The sequence below is a fragment of the Rhinolophus ferrumequinum genome, chromosome 17 (genome assembly GCF_004115265.2).
Source record: "Rhinolophus ferrumequinum isolate MPI-CBG mRhiFer1 chromosome 17, mRhiFer1_v1.p, whole genome shotgun sequence".
Lineage (NCBI taxonomy): Eukaryota > Metazoa > Chordata > Mammalia > Chiroptera > Rhinolophidae > Rhinolophus > Rhinolophus ferrumequinum.
Window position 1 is genome coordinate 6,252,425 of NC_046300.1, and position 25,953 is coordinate 6,278,377.

A 25,953-nucleotide genomic window follows, 5' to 3' on the forward strand; every position below is an offset into this window, starting at 1 on the left:
CGTGCTCAACTGCAAAGTGAGACAGGACTTTAGGTTCAAAGGACTCAGTCCCCATGGCAGCTCCAGCTGGATAAGAAGCCCACTGCCCGCACTCTACCTCCCCCCACCACACATGCTCACTGTCAAGCAATCTTCCCAGAGCTGTCACCTCACACCCTTACTCATTTTCTCTCTCCCTCCTATCCCCAGGCAGGGAGGCCCTGCCCAGGGAATCTAACGATTGAAGACCTCTCCATCATAAGGAATGGTTCTCATCCATGACTCACCTCCAAGAGAGTACTCAGTGCTTGACACCTATAGAGACAGCCCATCGCCAGCTCCCATCCTGTCATTGTCCAGATCTAACCACCACAGCTGGAGACTCCAGCCCAGTGGGCAGCTGGGAGACCAAAAGGACACACAGATGTGCCATTCACAGCCACAGCCTTGGGGCCTGGGTGGCATGAGGCACTCAACAGCCATGGAGACTTGTGTGCAGGTAGAGCTTCAGCCCCTCAGCGAGCAGTCAGGGACGGGCCCCCATCTTGCCCAGCAGCCCATTTTTTTCATGCTAACGGCACTAACGAGAACTATCCCCAACTTTGGGCTACTCCCCCCATCCAGTCTTTTCATTCATTTTATTTATTTCACTTTTTTTCTCCAATAATTTCTGGACATACCAGTACAAGGATGAGTCAAGTTGCTGGGGAGGCAGCCTTGCCACCCCAACTTCACCAAGCCACATGATCCATAAGCTCCTCTGGGATGGTAGAGAGGGAAAGAGAAGGCATTCCAGTGCGAAGAGCAAGCACAAATGTCACACACAGGACTCCTACACGTGAGCGCCCCAGTGCCTGAGGGTCCCTGCGACCTAGTCAGCTGAGAGAGTCCAGGAGTTCCCAGCCCCTGCTCCTACTCTGAAGGACAAATCCAGGCTTCTAGGCTGAGAAGAGCTCATGGCTGAATCCTTTTGCGGTAAAGGTAGGCGTTGCTTACCTGGTTCATGATGACCAAGCTGGTAATGACAGGGCAGAGCACAGCCAGGTACCAGACCCCACCAGTGACTGTGGCAGTGAACCAGAGTGAGCACATGCCCAACAAGAGGCTGGCACTACCCAGAAGGTAGCCCACTAGCCCAGAAGTGGCATGGTATAGCTTGAGCTTCGCCAGGGGCCATCGGGGCAGCAGTTTGGGGTAGAGCAGCCCAACCCCACCTGAGCACTGCAGCCCCGCCCACAACACAGCTAGCAGCCCTGCGCGTCCATGCCACGTGGCCAGGTGGGCTTTGCCAAGCTGTTCCTTGTGGAGGACGACAAGCCCCAGGCCCAGCAGCGCGCACAGCAGAGCCAGCAGCTGCAGTACCCAGTGGCAGCGTGCTCGGCCTTTCCGCGAGAGGGAGCGCAGCAGCGAACTCTCCGGAGAGAACACCAGCAGTGCTTCAGTCATCAGGAAAGAGAACTGGGGAGACAGGGATGGCAAACTAGTGAGAGTGCTGCCCAGCCAAAGGGAAGAGGGATTTAGACACCTGTCAATCGGGGCAGATTTCCCTCCATTCTCTCCCCACTGACCAAAGTACCCATTTGGTGGGGCAGGAGTGGAGAACTCCATCTGGGACAGCACATCCGTCCCAAGTAACCAGCAAGAGGTACCCCTCTGTGTTTCTTCCTAGGTGCTGTTCTGAAATGTCATCTCTGCTGTTACCCAGTAAACCCAAGGTTTGAGATGTGGCACTTTTAAATGATTCATAAGTTTTGTTTCCCCAAACGGGGTTGGATACAGTTTCTTGGCAGAGCTGGACAAGCGGGTGCACTGTGTCAGGGAAAATTAGAGGCATCACTATAAGTTAAGGTAAAAAGGGACACAGGTACACCCAAGTGCATTTTCTATGCTTCCTGCCTAGAGGTAGGTGAAGCCCCATTTTGTGCTTAACAAACCCTACCCATTTGCCCTGGGTGTGAATACTCAGGTTCCAGTCTGGGATATGTACCATGGGCAGGAATTGAAGCATTCAACTCCTCCAATGCCCCATCCCATCCCTCCAAACAGATCTTAAGTGACCAGAAGGATTCAGAGGCCGCCAGGGCCACCAGCCATACTTATGCTCCCTCCCACCCCTGAGAGCTGGCCAGGCCCACTACTTACAGCCAGAGACATAAGCACGGGATGCCAGGAGAACAGACCTGGAATGAGAAAAGGAGGCCTTGTGAGGCGGAGACAGAGAGAGCCCAGCCGTACCGATCCCTACAGGCCGGAGGACATGAGCAGTCCATTGCCCAGAAAAGCGTTGCCAAAATGCGAGACCCCTCCCGTCGCACTTTATAAGAGGCAGCCAAGTGGAGCATCAAAACAAGGAAAGGGACACCAGTACTTTGGGGGTTGGCCAAGCTGGCAGAGCCCCTACATTCATCCACTCCACCCCCCTTATCCCTCCAGCATAGCATGCCCCTCAGCCAGCCAGGCCTTTCCCACAGTCAGGCCCACCACGACTTCCTATTGCCCCTACTCCCCAGGAAAAGTGAAAAGTGGCACTTTCCTTCCCAGAAGTTAACTATGAATTATACTTACTGGAGCCAGGCCTGGCAAGCACAGCCACAAAGACGGTGAAACCCAGGGCCACAAGGTGGGCGGCAGCCCCAGAAGCAGTGCGCAGAGCTCGGTAGATATGCGACTCGGTCTCCACAGAAAGGGCCATGGTCAACCAGGCCGGTGGCTGCAGCCTGAAAGCATAGTAGAGTGAGCAAGGGTCTCAGATGCCCGCAGTCCACTCCTCTCACTGGAGCAAGGGTTGCAGGGCAGGAATGCCACTCTCTTCCAAGAAGTTAAGGTAGGAAGGGACAGTACCAAGACAGGCACCAGGAATGGTCGAGGACCGGAGGCCTGTCAGCGTGTACCTACATCTGAACTGGCACTGATCACTGGCCCACCTTCCAGGTAGGATGCGCAAAACTGTGTAATAGACTACAAATCCCAGCGTGCACCACGCCGTCGCCGGGCGGCAGCGCCCGCTGGGAGGGCAGGAAGCACTTCGGGAACGGTAGTTTCCAGCTGCGACCAGATCGCAGCCTGAATCCCTTCGCGCGCAGCCTTCTCACGTGCCGCTGGCATGCTGCCCCTACACGCTAGGGATTCGCCTGCCTCACCCGCAGCGCCGACCCGACACAGTGGTTTCCTCCTGAGAAAGCGGGATACTCGCGGCCCTGCAATGCGCGCAGCCGCTCCGTCGCGGAACCGCTTCACTTCCGGGTGTGCAGTCTACCCACCCGGGACTTCCTGGGACGAGCCCCCTTCGCAGCCACACCGCTGAGTCGCGCTGCGCAGGCGCTGTTCAGCAGACGGCTTCATGGGTGTGTGATTGCGCAGGCGTGCTCGACTGGCGGCCGAGGCCTCCGAGCTCTTTCTGAAAGGTGTTCCCAGGGGTAGGGGCACCAGGAGCTATGGCCCCGGGTCCTGCTAGCGCCATGGGCAGCGGCTGCCGCATCGAATGCATATTCTTCAGCGAGTTCCATCCCACGCTGGGACCCAAGATCACATATCAGGTGTCATCTGGGCTCTCGGGGCTGCGGGGGGGGGGGGGGGGATAGGGAAGCTCTCCGGAGCTCAGCCCGCTTGCCTGGAAGTAGTGGATCCCTACCCCCGCGCTGCACGCAGGCCTGCCACTCCTTCATTCGCGGAGAATCGTGAATCGTGAGGGTACTCAGACCGAAGTCCCAGGCTCCCAATGTGGCGGGGCAAACATCACATAGGCGATGATTGTGGGATATCGGACTGTGGGAACCCAGGCGAGGTGCCAGGTCCCACGAGAAGTGGGAGTGGGTGATCCACTACTATCCCTGGATGCATAGGAATGTAAATGTGGGAGGAGAGAGTGTACCAGGTAGAGGGAACAGCATATGCAAAAGCCAGGAAGCAAGTGAGAACGTAGCGTGTGTTTGGAAACACAAAGGAATGGTAGGCCTGGGTGGATGGGAGAGAGGTGAAATGCTGGAGAAGAAGGCTTAGGCTTGGGGCTTTTCCTGTTTCCTGAGCTTAGTCCCAAGGTGCACTAAGAAGCCTCTCGCCACCCCCTCCCCAGGTCCCTGAGGACTTCATCTCTCGGGAGCTGTTTGACACGGTCCAGGTGTACATCATCACCAAGCCAGAGCTGCAGAACAAGCTCATCACTGTGTGAGGCCCTAGCTGGGGGAGTTCCTGGGAGGAGTGCACAGGCTTAGGGCTGACAGGAGCCTGACCCCGTTCCCACCTATCTTCCTATCCAGCACAGCCATGGAGAAGAAATTGATCGGCTGCCCTGTGTGCATTGAGCACAAGAAATACAGCCGCAATGCCCTGCTCTTCAACCTGGGCTTCGTGTGTGACGCCCAGGCCAAAACCTGTGCCCTCGAGCCCATCGTCAAAAAGCTGGCTGGCTATCTGACCACACTGGAGGTCTGCAATGCGATGGGCTTGGGTAGATGGGCAGGCCGTTGGGGAAGGGGGTCACATGTCTCCAAAGCCCTCCAGACCCAGGAATCTGCCAGGGCAGAATGCCAGTCCTGGAGGGGGGCCCACCATGCTGTCCATGCTCCATCCAGCTAGAGAGCAGCTTCGTGTCCACGGAGGAGAGCAAGCAGAAGTTGGTACCCATCATGACCATCTTGCTGGAGGAGCTAAATGCGTCAGGCCGGTGCACTCTGCCCATCGGTATGGCCCAGTCTCTGCAAGGACAGTGGAGGGATTGAGGAGGGATGGGAAAGTGACAGGGGAAGGTGAGCCCAGCCAAGGACAAGACTCATGAACAAATTTGTGTCCAGGAAATACCCATGAGCTGAGCTGATGGTGTCCAGTGTATGATAGGGATGGGGCGGGAGAGGCCAGCAGAGCGACCCAGCTCTGCTCTTTGGGCATGTTTCTTCTTCCCCTCACTGGACCTCAGTCTCTCACTCCATAAAGGGGAAGATTGGACCTACCCACATCTAGCTGCCTGCCTCAGGGGTTGCTGGGAGGACTGGATGGAAATTGAGGGTCTCTTGGAAGAAAAGGCACTGAGAATATGAGTGGGCCCCCTGCAGATGAGTCCAACACCATCCACTTGAAGGTCATTGAGCAGCGGCCTGACCCTCCTGTGGCCCAGGAGTATGATGTGCCTGTCTTTACCAAGGACAAGGAGGATTTCTTCAACGCACAGTGGGACCTCACCACACAACAGGTGTGCTAGCCCTCCCTGGGTATCATCACCTGGGGCTGGCAACAGCCCTGGCCTCACCCCACCCCTCCTGACCCTGCCCTGTCCTGCCCAGATCTTGCCCTACATTGATGGTTTCCGCCACGTCCAGAAGATCTCAGCTGAGGCAGACGTGGAGCTGAACCTGGTGCGCATTGCCATCCAGAACCTGCTGTGAGTGGGGCGACAGTGAAACCCAGGACAGGGTCGCCAGCCAGGGAGGAGCCCAAGGGCCCTGAGTATGGGGGTCTGGGAAGACATGGCTGAGCACAACTATCTCCCCCAGGTACTACGGCGTTGTGACACTCGTGTCCATCCTCCAGGTAGGTGAGTCTGGGGTGTGATTATGTGGAGACTGGATCACATGGCTGGGCCAGACTGGAGCTATTCAGACCTCCAAGCCCTCACTTAGGCCCCTGTGCCTCTCCTGCTGCCCTCCAGTACTCCAATGTGTACTGCCCGACACCCAAAGTCCAGGACCTGGTAGATGACAAGTCCCTGCAGGAAGCATGTCTATCCTACGTGACCAAACAAGGTAGTGGTGGGCTCTGGGGGAGGCCATCTCAGGGAGGGCAGGGCCACCTGAAGAGCTGACCCCTGGTGCCCACAGGGCACAAGAGGGCCAGTCTCCGGGATGTGTTCCAGCTGTACTGCAGCCTGAGTCCTGGCACTACTGTGAGAGACCTCATTGGCCGCCACCCCCAGCAGCTGCAGCGCGTTGATGAACGGTCAGAAGGGGTGCGAGGGGTTTGCCTGAGGGCAGATATACTCCCCTGTCTCTCCGGAGTCCTGGGTTAGAGAGGAAGCAGGAGATTTCCAGTGAGCAGAATCATGTGTCACTGCTAGTCCAGGCAGGCTTCCTGGAGGTGATGGCTTTGGAGGCCAGTCTGGTCACCGAGATAAAACTGGAGGGGAGATTGCAGGAAAGGGTTGGTCTGGCTGGGAGGAGGCCTGGCCAGGGCGTCACCTGTCTCTCCCTCGACCTGCCCCCCAGGAAGCTGATCCAGTTTGGGCTCATGGAGAACCTCATCCGGAGACTACAGAAGTACCCTGTGCGGGTATCTCGGGAGGAGCGGAGCCACCCTGCCCGCCTTTACACAGGCTGCCATAGCTATGATGAGATCTGCTGCAAGACAGGTAGAGGCGGACACGATAGTTGAGCTGGGGTCAAGGCAGGGTGGCCGAGCCAAGGGTGTTGAGCTCACCTCCACCATCCCACCTAGGCATGAGCTACCGTGAGCTGGATGAACGGCTGGAAAACGACCCCAACGTCATCATCTGCTGGAAGTGAAGCTAGTGGGGGCTGGCCCCAGACACGGCTGCGTCTACTCTCCCACTAAGCACTGCCCGGTGCGTGAGGGCTAGACCACACACTAGGCCATTCTATCTCAAGGTTGACCCTCACTTCTGTAAATAAAGTCATCTATTTCAGCCTACCTTTATTGAGTACCACCTCTGAGCCAGCCACCAGAGAACCCGCAATGAATGGAATAGCCATGGTCCTGGCACCCTGGTCAAATCATGACCATCTGGTGGGCAGGGCTGGCAATGGACAATTAAAATCTGAATCTGGAAGCTGTGATGAAGAGAATTGGGGTGGGAGCTAGGGTTGCTCTAGATTAGATGGGCAAGGAAGGCCTCGCCGAGGTGACTTAAATAGCCCTGAAGAAGGAAGAGTATTCCAGGCATAGGGAACAGATGCTGAAGCCCTGAAGCAAAACCCACTTTGGGATGTCTGAGGAACCCAAGGGAGGCCCGTGGGGCAGAAACATTAGAAGCAAAGGGGAGAGGGGCAAGAAACAAAGTTCAGAGATAGGAGAAGGAGCAAGAGCCGATACTGCAGAGCTGGTGGCAGGCTGCTTTGGACGTAGAATTTTGAGGGGCAGAGAGGCAGCCATAGAGCCACCCTCATGTGAAGGGATAATGTCTCAACGTACACCTTTAAAAGATACTTCGCTGCTCAGGAGTGGAAGTGGGTCTAGTAAAAGGACTCAGCAGTGACCTCATGCGAGGCGATGGCAGCCTAGACTAGGATCGAGAGAAGTTGTGGGCCGTGCGCAGTATTTCGGGGGTCCAAACAACAGGCGGCTCTGGAGCGAGGAAGCCCCGCGGAGGAGCAATGGTGTGGGCCGGGGAGGAACGGCTGCTGGAAGAGCTGGTGGAGGGCGGGGCGGCGTGGCCTCCGTCCGAAGAGAGCGCCTGGGCCCCAGGAGTCTAGCACTCGGGAGACCGGCGAGCCGCAGCTGGTTGTGAGGGAGAAAGCTCCAGGAGTCGGAAGAGTTGCTACCCTCCCGGGGCGAACCCGGTAGTGCCGACCCGGCGCCGGCGGCGGCCAGGGGCGGACCCAAGCCATATTGCGCAAGCGCCGAGGTAGCCGTTGCCAAGGCGGCGAGTACCCACGCGCCGCAACCGCTCTGCAACTCTCGGGTCCCAGACTTTCGCCCCGCGCAACACCGTTGTCCTCGAGTGTGTCGGCACCCCCACCTCAGCGCCGGCCGCTGCCCGGAGTCAGCCGAACCCCGCCTTTCCGCTCTCTGTCCCCGGCCCTGACATGGGTGACCTGGAGCTGCTGCTGCCGGGAGAGGCTGATGTGGTGGTGCGGGGACTGCGCAGGTTCCCGCTGCGCGAGATAGGCTCCGGAGGGTGAGGCAGCTGGATCGAGGGTCGAGCGGAGTCAGGCAGTCAGTCCTTGAGTGGGGGGAGTCCTGACAGTGGGGGCAGGGGTTGCCCAGTGTGGAGGGGCCCGCAGGTGAGGAGGTAAAGCTATCTGAAATTGATGTATACGGCACTGAGCCACCTCTGGGGTCTCAGGACCAGGTTAAGCTTCAATGGAACCCAGCCCTCACCCCATTCAATACTGTACACATGTGCACCTAAATGTATGCACACACATCCTCTGGGGCAGGTGGAACCAGCAGCATGAGAACCTGGAGAAGCTGAACATGCAGGCCATCCTTGATGCCACCGCCAGCCAGGGTGAGCCCATCCAGGAGCTGCTGGTCACACATAGGAAGGTAGGCTGGGGTCACTGGCAGGGTTCCTGCCTTCCCCCCACCCTACCACTCTACCCCTCAGGAATACCCTGGGTGCCTGCTCTTCCCTCTAGCTGGTACACCTGTCCTCCCCAAAGAAGGAGGAAGAGTGTGTTACACATTAGATTTTGCACCCCTGGCGAGCCAGGCCGGGTGCAGAGCATGGCTGACGAGGGAGATACTCATGGACCCTAGAATAGCGTAGGCTGCAGGGGAAGGGACCAAGTTCTAAAGACATTCCTGAAAGGACTGTCAGGCTGGAGGGGGCCCCCACTGAAGTGCGGGTGGAACTTTGGCATGGAAGGAGGCAGCCTTCCCAATATGAGACAGAGGGAGTTAGAAACCAGGGATTGGCTCGGTTGGAACATGAGCCTGGAGGTGGCATCAGGAGATGACCTGAGATATCACTTGACAGAAGAGTTCCCCTGCAAGGAAAAGGTGGAGCCCCCTACTGGGAGGTCGGGTAGGAGGTAGGAATAGGGCCCTGGGTAAGAGCCAGGCCAAGGCACACCAGAACATTGGCAGGCCAGAGGACAGGGACAAAAGGGAGGGCATGAGCAGGAGGGCTGGGGGCTACCTGGATGGGGTAGGAGCGGACAAAGGCACATGTACAGGCGGAGCAAGGCAGCATGGAGAGACGGCAAGGGCCAGTCACAGGGAGCACAGGAGATGCCCCCACAGAGATGTCGGGGGCAACGGGAAATGAAGGTCAAGGTGCAGGAGAGAAGTTGAGAAGGTACTCCTGGAGCGTAGGAGAGTCTAGGGGCACCGGGGAGTTTGAGGAGAGCTGGGATGGGCTGAGCCAGGAATGGGAGGGTTGCCAGGCCAAGGCAGGCCCACCTCATCCCTGTCCTTCACCCCGCCCCAAAGATCCCAACGCTGGTGGAGGAGCTCATCGCAGTGGAGATGTGGAAGCAGAAGGTGTTCCCTGTGCTGTGCAGGCTGGAAGACTTCGAGCCCCAGAACACTTTTCCCATATACATGGTGGTGAGCTGGACTCCTGCTTCATACCCCGCTCACCCCTTCAGAGAGCCCTGGACTAGAGAGGGGAGTGGTAGCCCCTGTCCCTCCATCAGCATCCTCGGACCCTGTTCTCCTTTTTATCTGCCAGGTACACCATGAGGCCTCCATCATCAACCTCCTGGAGACAGTGTTCTTCCACAAGGTGAGCCGCCAGTCCTGCCCACCACTGGCTACTCCCCAGGCCAGGGCCTGGCGGCAAGAGGGGTGTATCTGTGGGGAGGGGGCTTCAGAGACAGAATATTTCCCCTCCGCTTACCCCCAGGAGGTGTGTGAGTCGGCAGAGGACACGGTCTTGGACCTGGTGGACTACTGCCACCGCAAACTGACTCTGTTGGTGGCCCGGAGTGGCCATGGAGGCCCCCCTGAGAGGGAGGAGTCCCAGTACAGCACCCCCATGCAGGTGGGCTGAGGTTCCCTGGGGTTGTCAAGGGCTAGACCCAGGCTCCCCCAGCCACGAGCACATGTGCTCCCCAGGAGCTGCAGAAGCAGGCAGAGCTGATGGAATTTGAGATCACACTGAAGGCGCTCTCCGTGCTGCGCTACATCACAGATTGCGTGGACAGGTGTGCTGGCCTGCCCGGCCTAGGGTCTGCAGTGCAGGGCTGGGAGCCTGGGCCTGTCGCCTCTGCTCACCTCTCTCTACCCTCGCCCCTAGCCTTTCTCTGAGCACCCTGAGCCACATGCTCAGCACCCACAACCTGCCCTGCCTCCTGGTGGAACTGCTGGAGCACAGTCCCTGGAGCCGGCGGGAAGGAGGTAAGAGCCTCCTCCCCCTGCCTAAGCCCCAGCTCACTGCTTCCAGGACAGCCTCCAGGATTGATGGGAGTTGGCAGTTTGAACACAGGCAGACAAACTCTGCCCCCTAGCCCACAGAGGATACCAGGATGCCTCACCCAGAGTGGGCCTCGACCTGGGCTCTGCAGCAGGCGAGGCCCATGTGTCCACTACTGAGGCTTCACCATGCTCTGGAGCAAGCAGCATCACAATCTGGTCAAGACCTGTGCCAGGCAATGGTCTGTTCCCCAACCCACGCAGCCACTCTCTCAAGGAGCCTGCAACGCCTGCACCCAATATGCTGGTTCCTCTCCCCCCCAGGCAAGCTGCAGCAATTTGAGGGTGGCCGTTGGCAGACAGTGGCCCCCTCAGAACAGCAAAAGCTGAGCAAATTGGACGGGCAGGTGTGGATTGCCCTGTACAACCTGCTGCTGAGCCCTGAGGCCCGAGCCCGCTACTGCATCACGAGCTTTGTCAAGGGACAGCTACTCAAGGTGGGGACCTCCTCCCATACTGTCCCCACAGTCCTAGCACTGTCTCAGCCCATCACTGCTGCTTATCTTTGCCCACCTCCCTCAGCCCCAGTCCTGTTTCCAGACGTTGGGCCTCAGGTAACACAGCAGCCAGTGGGACGTGGGCCCTGCAGGAACCCTCAGCCCAGCCTAGGCCTTCTCTGTCCTTTGACCCTCTGGTCAGCACCACTTCACACTGGCTTCTCCTTGACACCCTTTCAGCTTCGGGCCTTCCTCACAGACACACTGCTGGACCAGCTGCCCAACCTGGCAGACCTACAGGGTTTCCTGGCCCAGCTGGCCCTGGCTGAACCCCAGCCCCCTAAGAAGGATCTGGTGTTAGAGCAGGTAGGTACTAGGCAGTTATTTGCTCAGGACCACTGCCCACTTTGCCAGCTCCTCCCTGCCATGCTCTCCTTCCTTCCCCCAGATCCCAGGAATTTGGGAGCGCCTACAGCAGGAAAACAGAGGTAAGTGGCAGGCTATTGCCAAGCACCAACTGCAGCAGATGTTCAGCCCCTCAGAGCAGGACCTGCGGCTGCAAGCCCGAAGGTGAGGCCTGCTGAGCTGAGTGCTGGGAGGGATGCAGAAGGCATGGACGTAGGCAGGGATGCTCCTGTGCCCCCACCCATGAGGCCCAGCCAGCCCTCCCTGACCCTTTTCCCAGGTGGGCTGAGACCTACAGGCTGGATGTGCTAGAGGCAGTGGCTCCAGAGCGGCCCCGCTGTGCCTACTGCAGTGCGGAGGCCTCGAAGCGCTGTTCACGGTGCCAGAATGAGTGGTATTGCTGCAGGTGAGGGTATCCTGGGACCTTAGCGGGTCCCTAAGCCACACTTCCACACCCTCCACAAGCGCTGCATCCTCACAGGCCCACTTGCCTGCAGGGAGTGCCAAGTCAAGCACTGGGCGAAGCATGGAAAGGCTTGTGTCCTGGCAGCCCAAGGTGACAGAGCAAAGTGAAGACTGCAGCTCCTGAGAGCGGGCCACCCATTCCATACACCCCAGCTAGAATGTGCCCCTGAACCTCAGCATTTCCGCCTGGCTTCTGCAAGAGCCCCAATTTCCCAGGTGGTGAGCCCAGCAGGCGGGCTGGAGCTGCTGCCCCATCTTCCCCAGCAAAGCGCTCCCCGCTTCCTGCCGCACCCAGCGGGTAGGCTTAGGGCGCTGCCTCAGCTGGGGCAGGAGGCCTGGGGGGAGGAGGGACAAGGGCGGGGGCCGGATGTGGGGACCCTCTTCCTCTTGCACAGTAAAGCTGGCTTCCAGAAACACGCCTGTCTCCGCGTGGCCCTTTGCGGTCGTCGTCGTTAGGGGGAGGAGAGTTGCTCGTGGGATGAAGGGAGGGAAGGAAAGGAGGGCGGGGACACCGCGAGAGTCCACCGCGGCCCCACTCTGCCTGCGGGCCGACACAGTCTGGGCACCCCGGTTTCTACTGAGCTGCTCTCCTCGGCTCTCGCCCACCGCTCTGCCTGGATCTCAGGGGCGGCGCCGCATCGGGGCCCGCCCCGCGGTCCTACCGGCCCCGCGCTCGTTCGCGCCCAGAGCCGGCCGGAGCCTGGGCCGACCGGGCCATGTCCGCTGATCCTGAGCTCATTGAACTGCGGGAACTGGCACCGGTGGGGCGCGCCCGCCCGGGTCGCACCCGGCTGGAGCGTGCCAACGCGCTGCGCATCGCGCCTGGCACAGCGCGCAATCCGGCAAGGCAGCCGGTCCCGGGCCGAGGTCACCGCTTCCAGCCTGCGGGGCCCACCACGCACACGTGGTGCGACCTCTGCGGCGACTTCATCTGGGGCGTCGTGCGCAAGGGCCTGCAGTGCGCGCGTGAGTAGCGGCCCCACGCGCTGGCGAGAGCGAAATGGGTGGTCAAGGGGCAGCACCGTCGCTGCAGTTCAAGTTGTGTGTGTGTGTGGGTGGGGGAGGGTCGGTGGGGACAGTCCCTGAGGACCAGGTCCGTTACCTTTGCCCCATTTTGGAAGAGAGTGTAGGCACATGTTTTATATCCTTGCTGCGCCCCCCGTGTCTGGGGCACAGTTGGGTAGAGGCAGTTGTCTGTAAATAATAAGGTGCTGATTTCAAGTTTCTTACCTTTAAAATGCCTTGGCCCTTCTTGAGAAAGGCTTTGTGCCTACCAGTCTCTGAGTCCATATTCCCAGGACTGACTCTTCCCAAAGGTTCACTCACCAATGTCCCCTTCCAGAATCCCTGGGGTGAAGGGAATTTTCGCACCTATGGGAGGGGGCTTGGGAAAAGTTAGAACCTTGGGCGGGCCCCCTGCAAGCAGGAATTTTGATGATAGCAATTATGTATCACAGACCCTGTCAATTAGGTGCTAAAACGTGAGACCCAGACACCCACACACCAGCAGCCCTTCTGCCCTCCTGGTAATCAACAGCAAGCAGAAGTTGCTCTCCCACTGGCTATCTGCGAACTAAAATCATTTGGGATGCTTGTACAGCCCTCCAAATCCCTATGCCTGGCCCCTACCTCAGACCTGTTTAATCAATCACTGGGAGTTTATCAGGGATTTTTAAAAACATCTTTCTAATGTGCAGCCTGGGTTGAGAATCACTGCTCTGGCCCATTTAAGAACTTAGGGAAGGTGTCCCAGGCCTGTCTGTGTGTGCATGGAGACCCTCTCATCCAGTACAGGACTCTGTCCTGAATTCAGCTGGGGGACACCGGAGATGTGGCAGAATACAAGGCATGAATAAGGGCTGGGACACTGCAGTGTTCGCCAGCAGGAATAAAGTGGCCATGGAGATGAAAAACAGGACAATTTGGGTATGTGTCAGAGGCAGAAACGGGGGAGGAATAAAGGACAAATTTGGCTTTGGGTTTTTGTTGTTTTGTTTGCCTCAAACAACTGGGAGAATAGTAGCAACTTTTGCTGAGACAAGGAACTCTGGTGAGGGTAAGGAGAAGTGGAAAAAAAGTGAGTTCAATTTTGGCCATGTTGAACTGAAATGTCTATTAGACATCGAAGTGAAGGTACTGACACATAGGAGTTGATCTGAGAGGGAGGCCACTGATGGAAGCCTTGGATCCTGGGTGAGTGTACACAGAGCAGAGAAGCGATCAAGACTGAGCCTCTGTGACACTGCCTGCCATTAGATCTGGGAATTGAGACAGAACCAAGAGGAGCTGCAGGGAAGTAGGAGGGAAAATCGGGGTCATGGGGGTCCATGAGAACCAAGGGGAGCAGCATCAGATTTTGAGGTGAGGATAGAGAAGGGACCACCGGAATCGGCTTTGAGCCTGTTGCTGAGGGACCGAGACCAGGACAGTTTCCTGGAGGGAGGGGCAAGCCCTACTGGAATAGGTAGAGAAGAGTGAAGGCAAAAAATTACAGTGCATGTAGATCAGTGTTGATAAGCTTTAGTGTGAGGGGAGTTGAGACAGATGACTGGAGGGGGCCGTGGATTAAAACTATTTTCCCCTTCAAGGGCACTGGGAGGGGGCTGACAATGTGGAAGGGGGACGTTCTGCGCTAGGCGCTAGAGCAGGCCTGGATTCCCTAACAGCCCGATGCCTTCCTGCCCGTTTCCGGACGCCGGGGACCAACACTAGAATCTGTGTGGCAGTGGGCGGTAACGGGGCCTGAAATGGCCGGTCATGCAGAGCCCGGTGGTCAATGGCCTTCACCCCGGGGCTTCTCTTCCGTCCCCGGGACGCATCGCCAGGCTGGCGCTCCTCCGTCTCACGGCCAGGCCTCTCTACAGATTGCAAGTTCACCTGCCACTACCGTTGCCGCGCGCTCGTCTGCCTGGACTGCTGCGGGCCCCGGGACCTGGGCTGGGAACCGGCGCTGGAGCGGGACACGAACGTGGTAAGTGCGGGGCCGACGGCGAACGGGCGAGACAGGGACGCGTAGACTAGCGGGCCGCATTGCAATGCTTTGGCCCTCCCGGCGTTACGCGCAATGGGCGTTCTGACAGCAGATTTTCCCGCGGCGGAGAGTGGCTAACTCTGCGCGCGCGGGCTCGAAGGGGTGCCGAGGGTGCCGCCTTCGTGCGGACTGCCACAATCGCCCAGGCTCTGCGCCCGCGCAACTTCCGCACCTTTCCGCATCCGGTCCTGCAGCCACGCTGGTGCACATGCGCACACGCTCCGACGTGGTCCCTTGGGGAGGTGGGGCCTGCGGGTGGAGCTGAGTTGAGCTGCCTGGGCGCTGAGATCATTCCCGGAGGCGATGCGCGTGTGGCCCCGCCCCTCGAAGTTCCTCCTCCAATGAGACCAGAGCTAGACTCTGCGGGCTATGTTTCCGTGCTAACGGTCGTGGTGCGGGCACTGGCCCCAGCGCACGCGCACACGGAGAAACGCGCCCGCGCACGCGCGCCTGGGGCGGTGGTGGTAGGCTACCGGCGCACCGGGCTCTGGAAGTTGGCGGGCGGGCGCGGCGATGGGCGAGGCGGACGCGGGGACGCCGTCTTTCGAGATGACCTGGAGCAGCACAACAAGCAGTGGCTACTGCAGCCAAGAAGACTCGGACTCGGAGCTCGAGCAGTACTTCACGGCGCGTACCTCGTTGGTACGCCGGCCGCGCCGCGACCAGGTGCGGGCCGGGGCTTGTGGGCGGCGGGCCAGGGGCAGTCGCTGGGACCCCGCCCCTGCCCGGTAAGTTTCCATGTGGAGAGTTTGTGGGCAGCCCCGCGCTCCCTTCAGCGTGGATCACGGGCCAGCCCCCAGCGAATCCGCGGAACCATGTGTCGGGCTCTCTCAGGACGTCGGTCCTGCGTGCCGAGGCCTTGCTCTGTCTGGTACAGACGGGTTGAACCGGGGGGAGGCAGCTACGAGGCTTGGGGTAGACCAGGGGCCGGCATCATCCACCTATAACTAAAGCCAACTGCGCAATCTGGACTAGCACCTCGATTTCCGCGTTGGGGCGCTCGCACCCGCTCTGAGAGACTGAGGAGGAAGTGCAGGGGGAGGAGTCCTCGCCGGGAATTGAGAAGTGATTTTAGAAGAGAGGAGAAGGAAGATCCGCGCTCCTCCATAGGGACTCCTGGTTGGAGCTAGCTGAGTCCCGGCTTCTTGCCGGTCCTGGCCTGTTACCAGCTGCTCGAGTGTGGAAGATTCGGATGCCTACTCTGGAGGGGGTGTGGAGAAGGGGGATTTGGGAATGGATAGGAAGGAGGCTTGTACGCATCCAGGAGCACTTTCTCCACAAGAGGTCGGGAAGGCTACATTGTACAATACCTGAGACGGGGGTCGAGAGAGATACGGGTTACCAATCCAGGACTGTAATGCTTGGTGCTGGAGCAGCTATGCCTCCCTGAGGGTCCTGGGTGTCTCCACTGTCAGAGAGCTCTGTACTCTACACCGTGAGTGTGACGACCAGGCTCAGATAGTAACCTCTGGAACTTGTACACTTCAGGGGAGTACCCTGGCCAGAACAACAGGAAAGAGAGATGGTCAGTAGATCTAGCAGCAGTGGGGCAGAATTCCTTACAGGAGCCAAGGAAAGGGAGTTGTGGATGTTTCTTTAGATGAAAATTTTATACCTCAAAAGCTCAGCCCACAGTTTGGGTGCAAGGTTTGAGTGGATCCCTGAGATCTGTCTCTGTGCCACTCAAGCCTGAGCCATTTTCCACTGTGGAAAAGTGAGAAGACCACAAGACACTAACCAATTAAAAAGGAGGCTGGGGTATCCCGAGTTGTATATAAAATGGAACCATCAGTTACTGTGGGCAGTGGCAGAGTGGAGAGTGAGTTGCTATGGTGCAGGAGACAGGAAATTCCACGGTCCTGCTATGCATCCCTCTGGGATGGCTGTTGGAATCCTCTTCCAGTGGGCAGCTTTGGAAACAGAAAAAGAAACTCCTCCTCTTCTAGAACCCTGGCAGGACAGTGCAGTGCCTCCAGTTCCTTGTTTCCTGAGTAAAGATACCAAGGGAGGGAGGTTGACCTGGAAAAGGAAAGGGGCAGGAACCGAGGTCACTGCATCCCAGCCCAGGGCCCCTGGACTATCCGGGAAGGGAAGAGGAAGAAACAAGTTTTCTCATTCCCAGGCTGGAGCCCAGAACCATTACATGGAAGGGGAATAAGTTAGCGCCGTTCCTGTGCCCACCCTGTTCTGGAAACAGAATGCTTTTCCTTCTTGGCCTGGCACTAGAGTCTGTTCAGCGTGCTTCCTGTCCCTAGCATTCCTCCCCTCCTGGCACTCCTTCTCATTGGGGTACTCCTTCCTGTCCCAAGCCCTCTCCTTCCTTGAGCCTGAACAAACAGTTCTTTCTACCCTTTATTCCCAGCCTCCAGCACTCATTTCACCCCCCAGAAACTCCATTGTCCAGAGCCCACACCATTTGAACTTAATAGTCTTCTGGGGTTTCCCACTGTCCCCAACAAGGTTTCTGCTAGTTTTCACTTCGCAATGCTCTCCATCCAGGAGACCTTTGGAAACTTGGGAAAGCAAATAGGCTTCACTTCCCACCCCTCCCCCAATACCTTTTTCCTGTGGTGCGTCTGCCTTAGTCGTCAGCAACACGTATTTGCTGGCTGTGGACTCCACCCTACGCCCTCCTCTGTCTTCCCTATTTGTTCCCCATCAGGTGGTTTAAGCGTAGGGGGCTTCTGAGCAGCAGTCAGGGAAAAACTTGGCTGTCCTGGGCTCAGAGCTTGGCACAAGGTAGTTCTACTGGAAACCTTCTGATGGGAATTCCCTGGGACAAGACATTGGTCCACAGTGACCTCAGCTGTGTCTGTGACACTCCCATTCCAGCTAAGGCCTGTTTGACGTCAACAGGAAGTAAGGCTGATGCAATGGGACCAAAGGAGTTTGGTAGAAAAACGTTAATTCAGAGCCCTGGCTGCCCTGGTCCATACTCCACCCTTCTAACGAATCCATTTCCTGGAAGGGGGAGAGTGGTGGAGCTAACATCTTTGCATTGAACATCCAGACGGCAGGGAGGACGTGCAGAAGCTACCTGCTTGGCTTGTGGGACAGGCTCTACCAGGAGGCTGCTTGTGCATCTCAGGCGGATTGGTACCTGGCCTGATGCTACATTTTGTGCAGCTCGGGTCAAGATCAAATGACATGGCACAGTGGTTTCCTCACTATGTCTGAGACATGCATGGCTGGCGCCAAGTCCTCCACCCAGGGGTGTTAATGTGGTAGAGATTGCCCTTCCCCTCCTGCCCACGGGTGGCTGGGCCGCTGGTGTATACCAATCTTCATACCTCTCACCCTGTAGTGGGTTGTGGCCCTTTGCCAGGGTAGAGTGGCAAAGTGGGCTGCCTTCTCCAGGACAACACCCTGACCCCACCTAACTAAAGTGCTGGCATCAGGCTGTGCAGTTGAGAGGTAGTTTTACTGTAAACAAGAGTCCTTCCTCAGCATCCGCCATCTTTTCCTGGCCCCTGATCTTGTGCCTTCTTTTGCCTTGGTTTTAAGGTATTCTTAGGGCCTCACCTGGAGGAGGCCCCGCCAGGGGGCTGAGAGAAGCCAAATGATTCTGCCTTTGCGTCCTCTATCTGTAGCATGCAGATCTAGGAGCAGTGATGAGTTTTCCTCATCAGGCCTCGAGCTTTCTTGTCAGTTTCCAAAGGCTGCCCCAGAGGCTGTTTTCAGCGTGGCCCACCAACGGCTCACCTCTCTGCCCGTGACATGCATGGCAGCGGGATGGGTTCCTTACGGGCCCTGTATCCATGCTGGCCCATCTTTCAGGACGAAGCTGTGGAGTGGGAGACCCCTGACCTTTCTCAGGCTGAGACTGAGCAGAAGATCAAGGAGTACAATGGCCAGGTCAACAGCAACCTCTTCATGAGCTTGGTGAGTTGACAGCCCAGGCAGGGGGTGGGGAGAGGCAGGAACCCCAGTTGTGTGCCTGATGTCCAGAGGGTCACAGCTGAGGTATTCTTGGGGGGCCCAAGCAGTGATTTATTCACACCCAGCCTAGCCCCAAGTGGACCGGCGGTACCCAAATCTGTTCCCTCTCACCAGGAACCTTGTCATGGTTTGGTTTCTCTTTAGAACAAGGACGGCTCCTACACAGGCTTCATTAAGGTTCAACTGAAGTTGGTGCGCCCTGTCTCAGTACCCTCCAGCAAGAAGCCACCCACCCTGCAGGATGCCCGGCGGGGCCCAGGGCGGGGCACAGCTGTGAGGCGCCGCACCTCCTTCTACCTGCCCAAGGATGCGGTCAAGCACCTCCATGTGTTGTCACGCACGCGGGCACGAGAGGTCATCGAGGCTTTGCTGCGCAAGTTCTTGGTGGTGGATGACCCCCGCAAGTTTGCGCTCTTTGAGCGAGCTGAGCGTCATGGCCAAGGTGGGCTTCCCACCCCACCCCACCCCACCGTGTGTGAGGGTATATATGCATGCAGCTGTGTATGAAGGGGCTGGGCCTGACTAATCATACACTTCCTTTCCCCTCCCGGCCTGCAGTGTACCTCCGGAAGCTGTCAGATGATGAGCAACCCCTGCGGCTGCGGCTCCTTGCAGGGCCCAGTGAGAAGACCCTAAGCTTTGTCCTGAAGGAGAATGACTCTGGGGAAGTGAATGTGAGTACACAGCCCTCCTTTGTTTCTTGGTTGTCACTGGGCAGGGCTGGTGGGTTGCAGCTACAGTAAGTCTCGGAGGACGAATAGGGCTGGAGGACAAGCCCTGCGAAGCCTCTGCAGGACTGTGTGAGTCTTGTGGCTAATGTGAAGGTTTCTTAGCCACTCGTGTCAAGGTCTAGGGCCTCTTCCAAGAAGCCAGGAAGTATCTTAGTGCTCTGCAACTTTCCTGTTGTGGAAAGTTCTTAGGAGATGCAGGAGTCCATCTGATGGTATGGTGATCCCAGTTTAAATCAAAGCTACACAAGTGAGGCGGCCAGTTAGCTCATCTGGTTAGAGTGCGGTGCTCTTACCAAGGTTGCTGGTTTGATCCCCACATGGGCCACTGTGAGCTGCGCCCTCCACAACTAAATGGAAATAACTACTTGACTGGGAACTGATGGGTGCTGGAAAAACACACTTAAATAAATAAAAGTTTAAAAAAAAAAACAAAAAAAAGCTACACAAGTGGACCCAGGATGTCATGGAGGGTCCCCTTCAGGCATTAGGACTTTTCAACTGGAAGTTTTCTGGCTCAAAGGTATTGGGTCTGTGGAGTGGGATTAGACTCAAAGTATAGGCATGACCTGTCCACGGGTAACTGGGAACATCTGGTTTGGTTGCCTGTCCACGAGACAACTGCCCTACTTTGTAGGACCCATCTTCCATAGAGACTTGGTGGGAATCCTAGCACAGACCAGTCAGGCAAGAACCTGACATTAGAAAGCCCCATCCTAGCTGTGTGACGATGCTCTGGTCTTCTCTGAGGAGGGCCTGCTAGCTTAACTATGCCTGCTGCAGCTAGTGTCACCCCTCTCCCCTGCAGTGGGATGCCTTCAGCATGCCTGAGCTACACAACTTCCTGCGCATCCTGCAGCGGGAGGAAGAGGAACACCTCCGCCAGATCCTGAAGAAGTACTCTTACTGCCGCCAGAAGATCCAGGAGGCCCTGCACGCCTGCCCCTTAGGATGACCTCTTGTTACCCCTAGGTGGAAGGGGGAGAGTAGGCAGCACCAAGGGCATGCTGTGTGAGTGTGACAGGGCCATGTGGCCTGAGGAGTGAGTGTGCGTGGAAGCCCTCTCTTGCTGGGGGAATGAGCCCAGAAAACAGTGAAGGAACTGGTTCCCTGTGTCCACCGGTGGGTGTAGCAGAGCATGGCTCTGTCCCCTTTTGCCCTTCATGTTGTGGGTCATGGTGGGCCAGGGTTGCCCTGGGAAGCTGCTCTAGGCTTGCAGCAAGGGAAGAGCAGACAGAAGTTTCCTTAATTGGTGTCTCAGATACAAGAATCTTGGAGACCCTACCACCAGGGTCGTGTTTACAGCGATGAGGGTCCTCCTCTTTGGGGAAAGGTTGTATGTTTTAGGTCTTCGATGGGGTCTCAGGACAGCCTAATCAGAGCCAAGGATGGGTGTTCAAGATAAGGCAGGCATCAAAGAAGTGTCTAGGTTTCCCTCTATGATGCCCTCTGACTCCACACACACCCTGGGGTCAGCCAATGCTATCTCAAGGTATAGCAACAGTGCCTCAGTGCCTTCTTCAAGGAGGATGTCCCTGGGCCAGGGTCTGTGTGAGTGTCGGCATTGGCCCAGGTCCGTGCCTTGTTTGCCAGTCAAAGCCAAGGTCTTTACTTTGGGTATTTTTGATGATGCGTGTGAATGTATGTAACATTTTGTGGTCTCAGCTGAATGCCTCCTGTGGGGAAGGGGGTGGGGGTGACAATCATCATCAGGACCTGGGCCTGAGAAAATTTGGCTGAATAAAGACGTAAGAAGCTCCCGCTGTTGGACTGTTTTATTATGGGCCCTAAGCCCCAGTTGTGCCTTATGCCAGTAGCTGCCAAGGGTGATGAACAGGCTCACAGCACCTTTTCAAGGTCACCGTGAGACCAGTTTGTGAAGGATGTGGGGTACAGACATGTACTCAGTCATCAGTCAGCACCCTGGGGCTCAGGTCTTGGTGTGGCCAAGAATATCAGCTGTAGCTAGAGATTAGGGAAACCACACACCCTGCAAGCTGTAGGAGGCGCTTCACTAAATATTTATTGAGCTACTACTGTAGACACTGCTCATGACGCTAAAGGTACACCTGTTACTTCTTGCCATCATGAAGCATACCTTCTGGTGGGTTTGCGGAGGACCCTGAGATTGAAATTCTTCAGCCTTGAATGTAAGCTATATGAAATTTGGCCAAGTCCTTCATTTTCGTTAGGTTTGGCTTCCTCCCCACACGCGACAGTAGTGATCGAAAAAACGGTATGGGAATAGAATGAGACCAGACGGGCACCGCGCAGCCTGGCCTGGGGTCAGGTCCCAAAGTGCTGGTTTGGGGGAACCCGGGTGTTTGGGCAGGCCCGCTGCACCTGACCTATGGGGGACCGGGACGTTGGAGCCGCCGCACATGCCCAGGAAGCCACTAGGAGTAGCCACTGCTTTCCTAGGTGGGAGTTACCCCAGCTGGAGAGAGCGTGGCCTGCCGGGACCTGACGTCTCCCAGTGCGTGCCGGGATGCCTAGCGTCCGAGGTCGGCTATTGGTCGCACTCAGTGGACCGACGAGAGGAGCAGCCAATCAGAAAGAGTGGCATGCGGAGCGTACGGAAGCGGAAATGAAGTTTCCGTGGAGACAGCGGAGCCTGCGGAAGACGGCGGCATCGGCACCTGCGAGCGGAGGCCCAGGCTGGGCATGGCGGCGCCGACGGCCCTGTGAGAACGAAGCGGCCGCGGGGTCCGCCATGCGCCGGCGCCCCTGACATGGGCGCCAGCGGCTCCAAAGCTCGGGGCCTGTGGCCCTTCGCCTCGGCGGCGGGGGGTGGCGGCCCGGAGGCGGCGGTCTCTGAGCAAGCTTTGGTGCGTCCGCGAGGCCGAGTCGTGCCCCCCTTCGTATTCACGCGCCGCGGGTAAGGGCGCGGGCTCCGCCCGGGGGAGGACAAGCGGGCGGCCAGGCGCCCCACATGATGGGTAGCTCCCACCGCTGTATTCCCTGTACCCGAGCTAGGGTGACTCCCATATTTCGGGCCTTCATTGGAGCCAAGGGATGGGAAAAGCCGGGCAGTCGGTTCCCGGCGGCCTGGCTGCTGTTAAGGTGTCCCTAGAAGAAGAATGGGCCTGTAGCTTGTCCCTGGGCAAGTAGCTTTACGCATGGCAAACCTAAGGGCCTCTTGGGACGTCAGGATGGCTTCCTTTCATCCCTTCAGCCTAGCCTGCAAGTTAACGGCTCCTGGCCTCCCTCCTAATCTTGAGGGGAGAATGACCCTTTGTTTTGGCTGCTTCGGTCACCCACAGTGGTGAGGTTGGACCTCTGAGGGTAGGGACCAGGAAAGTAGGACTGGGCCCTGGCGTTGGGGATGGGGCCCAGGAAAAAAAAGACCCTCACACAGGTATGTTCTCCAGATCTGGAGCACTGACTTCCCTTCTCTCCCCAGGGGTCCAGACAGGAGCACTAGTTTGACCTGGCCCTGATCATCCCCTGGGGACTGGCACTTAGGTGATGCTAGAGATTTGGCTGTAAATACTAGGGAGACCCAACAGTGGCAGTTTGGCTGCACCAGCCACCAGGGCGTGGATGGGAAGGATGCAACCTTATTTTCTTCAGGCTCCCTCCTAGCTCAGTCATGTGCTATCTCAGGCTTCGGCCCTGGGCCAGCAGTGTCTTCTGGAGAGAGACCAACATGCTCAGGTCGCCATCCTGCCCGCTCTAGAAGTCCTTGCCTGAAGTTGGAGTGGCTGTTCTTCCTGGACAGACCAGTGATGAGAACTGGCCTTGGCTGCCTGAAATAACCTCCATTCTTGGGGTCTGAGAGAGTAGCACTGGCCACCACCCCACTCCTCACTTCCTTTAGTAGACCCCAGACCCTAAGCAAGAGATTCCGCAGGAATATTATCTTCCCTTTCTCCCACCAAGGTTGTCCCTCCCCATTTGGGGGTGGGCACACTTCGCAGTGGTCTGGGGCATTTGCCATAAGCAGGTATGAGGCTCCAGCCCAGCCTGTTCCCCTCTCCTTCTGTACAGCTCCATGTTCTACGACGAGGATGGGGATCTGGCTCACGAATTCTATGAGGAGACAATCATCACCAAGAACGGGCAGAAGCGGGCCAAGCTGAGGCGGGTGCATAAGAACCTGATTCCTCAGGTGAGGGACTGGGCACTGGTCATAAAGCCTGTGTTGAGTGTGTGGAGGTATGTGACAGGAGACATGGGGAGTCTCCTGTCTCCTCCATGTGGAGGAGTGTGACAGGAGACATGGGGTCTGCTGTCATGGTGGGGGGTCGTGGGGGAGGAGCTGGGAGGAACAGGAAGGCTTCCTGGAGTAGGGGCGCTGAGATGGCCTTCACTAGCCTCTGTTTCCATGGCAGGGCATCGTGAAGCTGGATCCCCCCCGCATCCACGTGGATTTCCCTGTGATCCTCTATGAGGTGTGAGCCTGGGGGGTGGCAGGCATAAGCACCCCCTGTCTCAGCAAGAAACCCCAGGCTCAAGGTGTGGCTTCCGTTGAACCTAGGCTGAAGCCACACCCTAAATAGACTCCATTGGCCCGGAACCTACAGCTGTAAGCGGGGAAGTTGGGTGCTCTGCATTGTTGGTTTGGGTGCTGGTTTGTATGCTGACAAGTGGCTGGTGGCTGGCAAGGGCTAAGAGCAGAGTTACCAGCCCACCTTGCCCAGCAGTCCCTACAAGGAGCATGGCAGGGCATATGCTGATGGGGAATGCCTGGTTCCTGTGCCCTTGCCTGACCTGCTTTCTTCAAGCTTGCCTAGGGCCCAGCCCTGCTAGAGGCTCCAGCACTTTACAAGTAAGGTCTGCCTTCTTCCAGCCCCTGGGCTGTGGGAGCTGTAGACAAGTGGGAACTTCCTTTCCCTCACTTCCTTCACCCCTTCGTTGGAGCATTTCAGCCGTTTGCTACCTCGATTCCTCCTCTGTTGGGCAGAGGCTGGGGGCACCGCAAGCCTGATTCTTCCTGCCTACCTGCCCATGTATTTCCACCCCCAGATGGATGGACAGTTTGTTGGCTGTTAATAAGAGTGGGGACTGGTGTGGGAGGTTTCTCCCCCCACCCAGGACTGGGTTGATCCCACTGCAACTAGTTGTTGTCCCTTATTGTCACCCTCCCCCCCCACCCCCCAGTTGAGAGGGCATAGGATGGGCTCAGGAAGGGCTAAGGATGCTTGTGCCTATGGGGAGTTGCCCCAACCACCTACTCCATCTAATCCCCCTTGCCTTTGCTCCAGCCCTCTCCCCCATTGGGAGGAGACCATCCGCCACCCTGTGGTGAGGGACAGCACCCTAGGGCTGGTGCCAGTAGCTCTGAGGAGCCCACCACCCCTTCCCCTATAGTATGCCCGTCCCTTCAGGATCAGTCAAGGGAAAGTACCAGTCCCTGGGTCAAGACAGAAAGGAGAGAACAACCATAAAGGAATACTTAAAATGTGAACGTTTGTAAATAGTCTAGTTCATGATGTTGGGGCAGAATCTGATTTCTACATAGAAATGACTTTTTTTTTTTTTTTTTTTTTTTTTTTAATTCCTTACTGTGCAAGCTCTGTGCTTCAAGAGTGGAAAATCGTATGGGGAGGGTGGCCCCCAATCTAGGAAGGCTGTTGTGTTATTTGTTCAGTTTCAATAAAATTATTTGTAGACCCTGCATACAAGAGTGTCATCCTCTGGGGCTGTACCACCCAGTGTCTAGACCGTCACCTGGGCTTAGGTAGGTGGGCTTAAGGCCTAAGACTGGTGTGTTCTTGGCCAGCAAGGCCCAGGGTAAGCCTGAGCCCAGCCTACAGCCATCCCAGCCGTAACCAGCAGGTGGCAGTGTACTCACATACATGTAGACCTCACCACAGGGCCCCTCAGGATGGAGGGCCACTCTCCTATTGTGTTCAATAGGTGGGGACCCCTAGGGTTAAAAGGCCTTGGCATGCTTCAGTAGGGATTGGGCCCACCTGCCTAACCTGAGGTGAGAGTGTGACCTCAGAGAGGTCTGGAACAGCTGTCCCCCCAGCAGTGCTGCTGACCACACATGAGGTCACAGCCTGAGCCCTACAAACCTCCAAGGCCCAGCCTTAGGTGGATAGCAGCCAGATGGGTGCCACCACATCCTTGGCCTACTGCCAGGTTCTGCCGTCCAAACCCACCTGCTTCCTCCTAGGGCAGCCTGTGGACACCACCAGGAAGAGTGGGCTTGGGGCTTCCGTTCCAGCAGGCGAAGTTCAATCAGCCAGCACGTCCTCTGTTCCCTCCCACCAGTCTTCTCACCTGTAGCCTGCCCCTATGGACATCTGGCCTGTACTTCTCAGAGCCGGCTATGAGGCTGCTTCTCTGCTAGGCCCAGCCCTTGGTCATCAGCCCAACTCCCCGTTAGGGAGGAGGGAGTTCAAAGACAGGCTTCTGGGTCTGGGGAGTTGGCCTGCCAGTCTTTGGGAGGTTTAAACGTGTCATGTCTGGAGCAGGATCACACTGTGCAGCCCGGACTTAACAGTTCTTTGGGCATCATTTTCCCAACAAGATGCCAGGCATAAAACCCGGTCATCTTCCTCTGTCTCGCCTACTGACTGCCCAGGGCCAGGGTTCTGCCATGCATCTCCCATCACTCCTGTCCTGTGTGGGGGAACTCCCTACGCTGGACCTGCCCCAGCTGACCCCAAAGCGGGAAACAATGGGGGTCAGGGCTTCCCCTGCTTCCCCACTCCCACTGGGCTGTGCTCACTTCCTTCCTGCTGGCTGCCTGAGGAAGTGACCCTGCCCTGGGACAGTCTGGCCTGGCCTTTGTTTCCCCAGGGGCCCCCTCCCTTGGAGCCAGTGTACATTGTGGAGCCAGCATGATGGTAGAGGGACACCACCCTCCCATGCCATGTCCTGGACTCCTTTTTCCTCAGGGGCAGACTCGAGTATGTACCCACCTTCGCCA

The 25,953-nt window shown here is 57.4% G+C and overlaps 5 protein-coding genes across 13 annotated transcripts; 4 read left to right on the top strand and 1 right to left on the bottom strand.

The window, feature by feature from the left end:
- Window positions 1–96: 96 nt before the first annotated feature.
- Window positions 97–3,251, bottom strand: LOC117037217 (cytochrome b561 domain-containing protein 2). 3 transcript variants are annotated; one of them, XM_033133031.1, is made up of 4 exons: window positions 3,120–3,251; window positions 2,545–2,696; window positions 2,122–2,159; window positions 97–1,437 (listed from the first exon to the last, which is right to left on the bottom strand). In XM_033133031.1, the coding sequence occupies exons 2-4, from the start codon at window positions 2,669–2,671 to the stop codon at window positions 934–936; spliced, it is 669 nt and encodes a 222-aa protein (XP_032988922.1). In that variant the 5' UTR covers window positions 2,672–2,696; window positions 3,120–3,251; the 3' UTR covers window positions 97–933. The 3 variants fall into 3 exon arrangements, with proteins under 3 accessions (XP_032988922.1, XP_032988923.1, XP_032988921.1); XM_033133032.1 differs by lacking the exon at window positions 3,120–3,251 and adding an exon at window positions 2,904–3,113; XM_033133030.1 differs by lacking the exon at window positions 3,120–3,251 and adding an exon at window positions 2,875–3,113.
- Window positions 3,252–3,339: 88 nt separating this feature from the next.
- Window positions 3,340–6,615, top strand: NPRL2 (NPR2 like, GATOR1 complex subunit). Of its 5 annotated transcripts, none has more exons than XM_033133021.1 (11): window positions 3,340–3,515; window positions 4,052–4,143; window positions 4,236–4,404; window positions 4,551–4,659; window positions 5,028–5,164; window positions 5,256–5,353; window positions 5,466–5,502; window positions 5,621–5,714; window positions 5,790–5,907; window positions 6,174–6,316; window positions 6,403–6,615. In XM_033133021.1, the coding sequence occupies exons 1-11, from the start codon at window positions 3,414–3,416 to the stop codon at window positions 6,468–6,470; spliced, it is 1,167 nt and encodes a 388-aa protein (XP_032988912.1). In that variant the 5' UTR covers window positions 3,340–3,413; the 3' UTR covers window positions 6,471–6,615. The 5 variants fall into 5 exon arrangements, with proteins under 5 accessions (XP_032988912.1, XP_032988913.1, XP_032988911.1 ...); XM_033133022.1 differs by having other exon boundaries at window positions 3,378–3,515; window positions 5,466–5,506; window positions 5,592–5,714; window positions 5,790–5,917; XM_033133020.1 differs by having other exon boundaries at window positions 3,378–3,515; window positions 5,466–5,506; window positions 5,592–5,714.
- Window positions 6,616–7,547: 932 nt separating this feature from the next.
- ZMYND10 (zinc finger MYND-type containing 10) lies at window positions 7,548–11,732 on the top strand. The gene is made up of 12 exons (XM_033133018.1): window positions 7,548–7,822; window positions 8,085–8,193; window positions 9,082–9,198; window positions 9,323–9,376; window positions 9,497–9,634; window positions 9,709–9,797; window positions 9,890–9,990; window positions 10,330–10,502; window positions 10,743–10,868; window positions 10,951–11,072; window positions 11,188–11,313; window positions 11,405–11,732. Exons 1-12 carry the CDS (start codon window positions 7,731–7,733, stop codon window positions 11,478–11,480), a joined length of 1,323 nt encoding a protein of 440 aa, XP_032988909.1. The 5' UTR covers window positions 7,548–7,730; the 3' UTR covers window positions 11,481–11,732.
- Window positions 11,733–11,933: 201 nt separating this feature from the next.
- RASSF1 (Ras association domain family member 1) lies at window positions 11,934–20,848 on the top strand. 3 transcript variants are annotated; one of them, XM_033133027.1, is made up of 6 exons: window positions 11,934–12,338; window positions 14,237–14,343; window positions 18,181–18,285; window positions 18,487–18,784; window positions 18,901–19,016; window positions 19,879–20,817. In XM_033133027.1, exons 1-6 carry the CDS (start codon window positions 12,089–12,091, stop codon window positions 20,023–20,025), a joined length of 1,023 nt encoding a protein of 340 aa, XP_032988918.1. In that variant the 5' UTR covers window positions 11,934–12,088; the 3' UTR covers window positions 20,026–20,817. The 3 variants fall into 3 exon arrangements, with proteins under 3 accessions (XP_032988918.1, XP_032988920.1, XP_032988919.1); XM_033133029.1 differs by lacking the exon at window positions 11,934–12,338 and adding an exon at window positions 13,196–13,298; XM_033133028.1 differs by lacking the exons at window positions 11,934–12,338; window positions 14,237–14,343 and adding an exon at window positions 14,785–15,069 and having other exon boundaries at window positions 19,879–20,848.
- An 803-nt stretch (window positions 20,849–21,651) lies between these two features.
- Window positions 21,652–24,686, top strand: TUSC2 (tumor suppressor 2, mitochondrial calcium regulator). The gene is made up of 3 exons (XM_033132863.1): window positions 21,652–21,948; window positions 23,061–23,181; window positions 23,405–24,686. The coding sequence occupies exons 1-3, from the start codon at window positions 21,803–21,805 to the stop codon at window positions 23,468–23,470; spliced, it is 333 nt and encodes a 110-aa protein (XP_032988754.1). The 5' UTR covers window positions 21,652–21,802; the 3' UTR covers window positions 23,471–24,686.
- The last annotated feature ends 1,267 nt before the right edge of the window (window positions 24,687–25,953 follow it).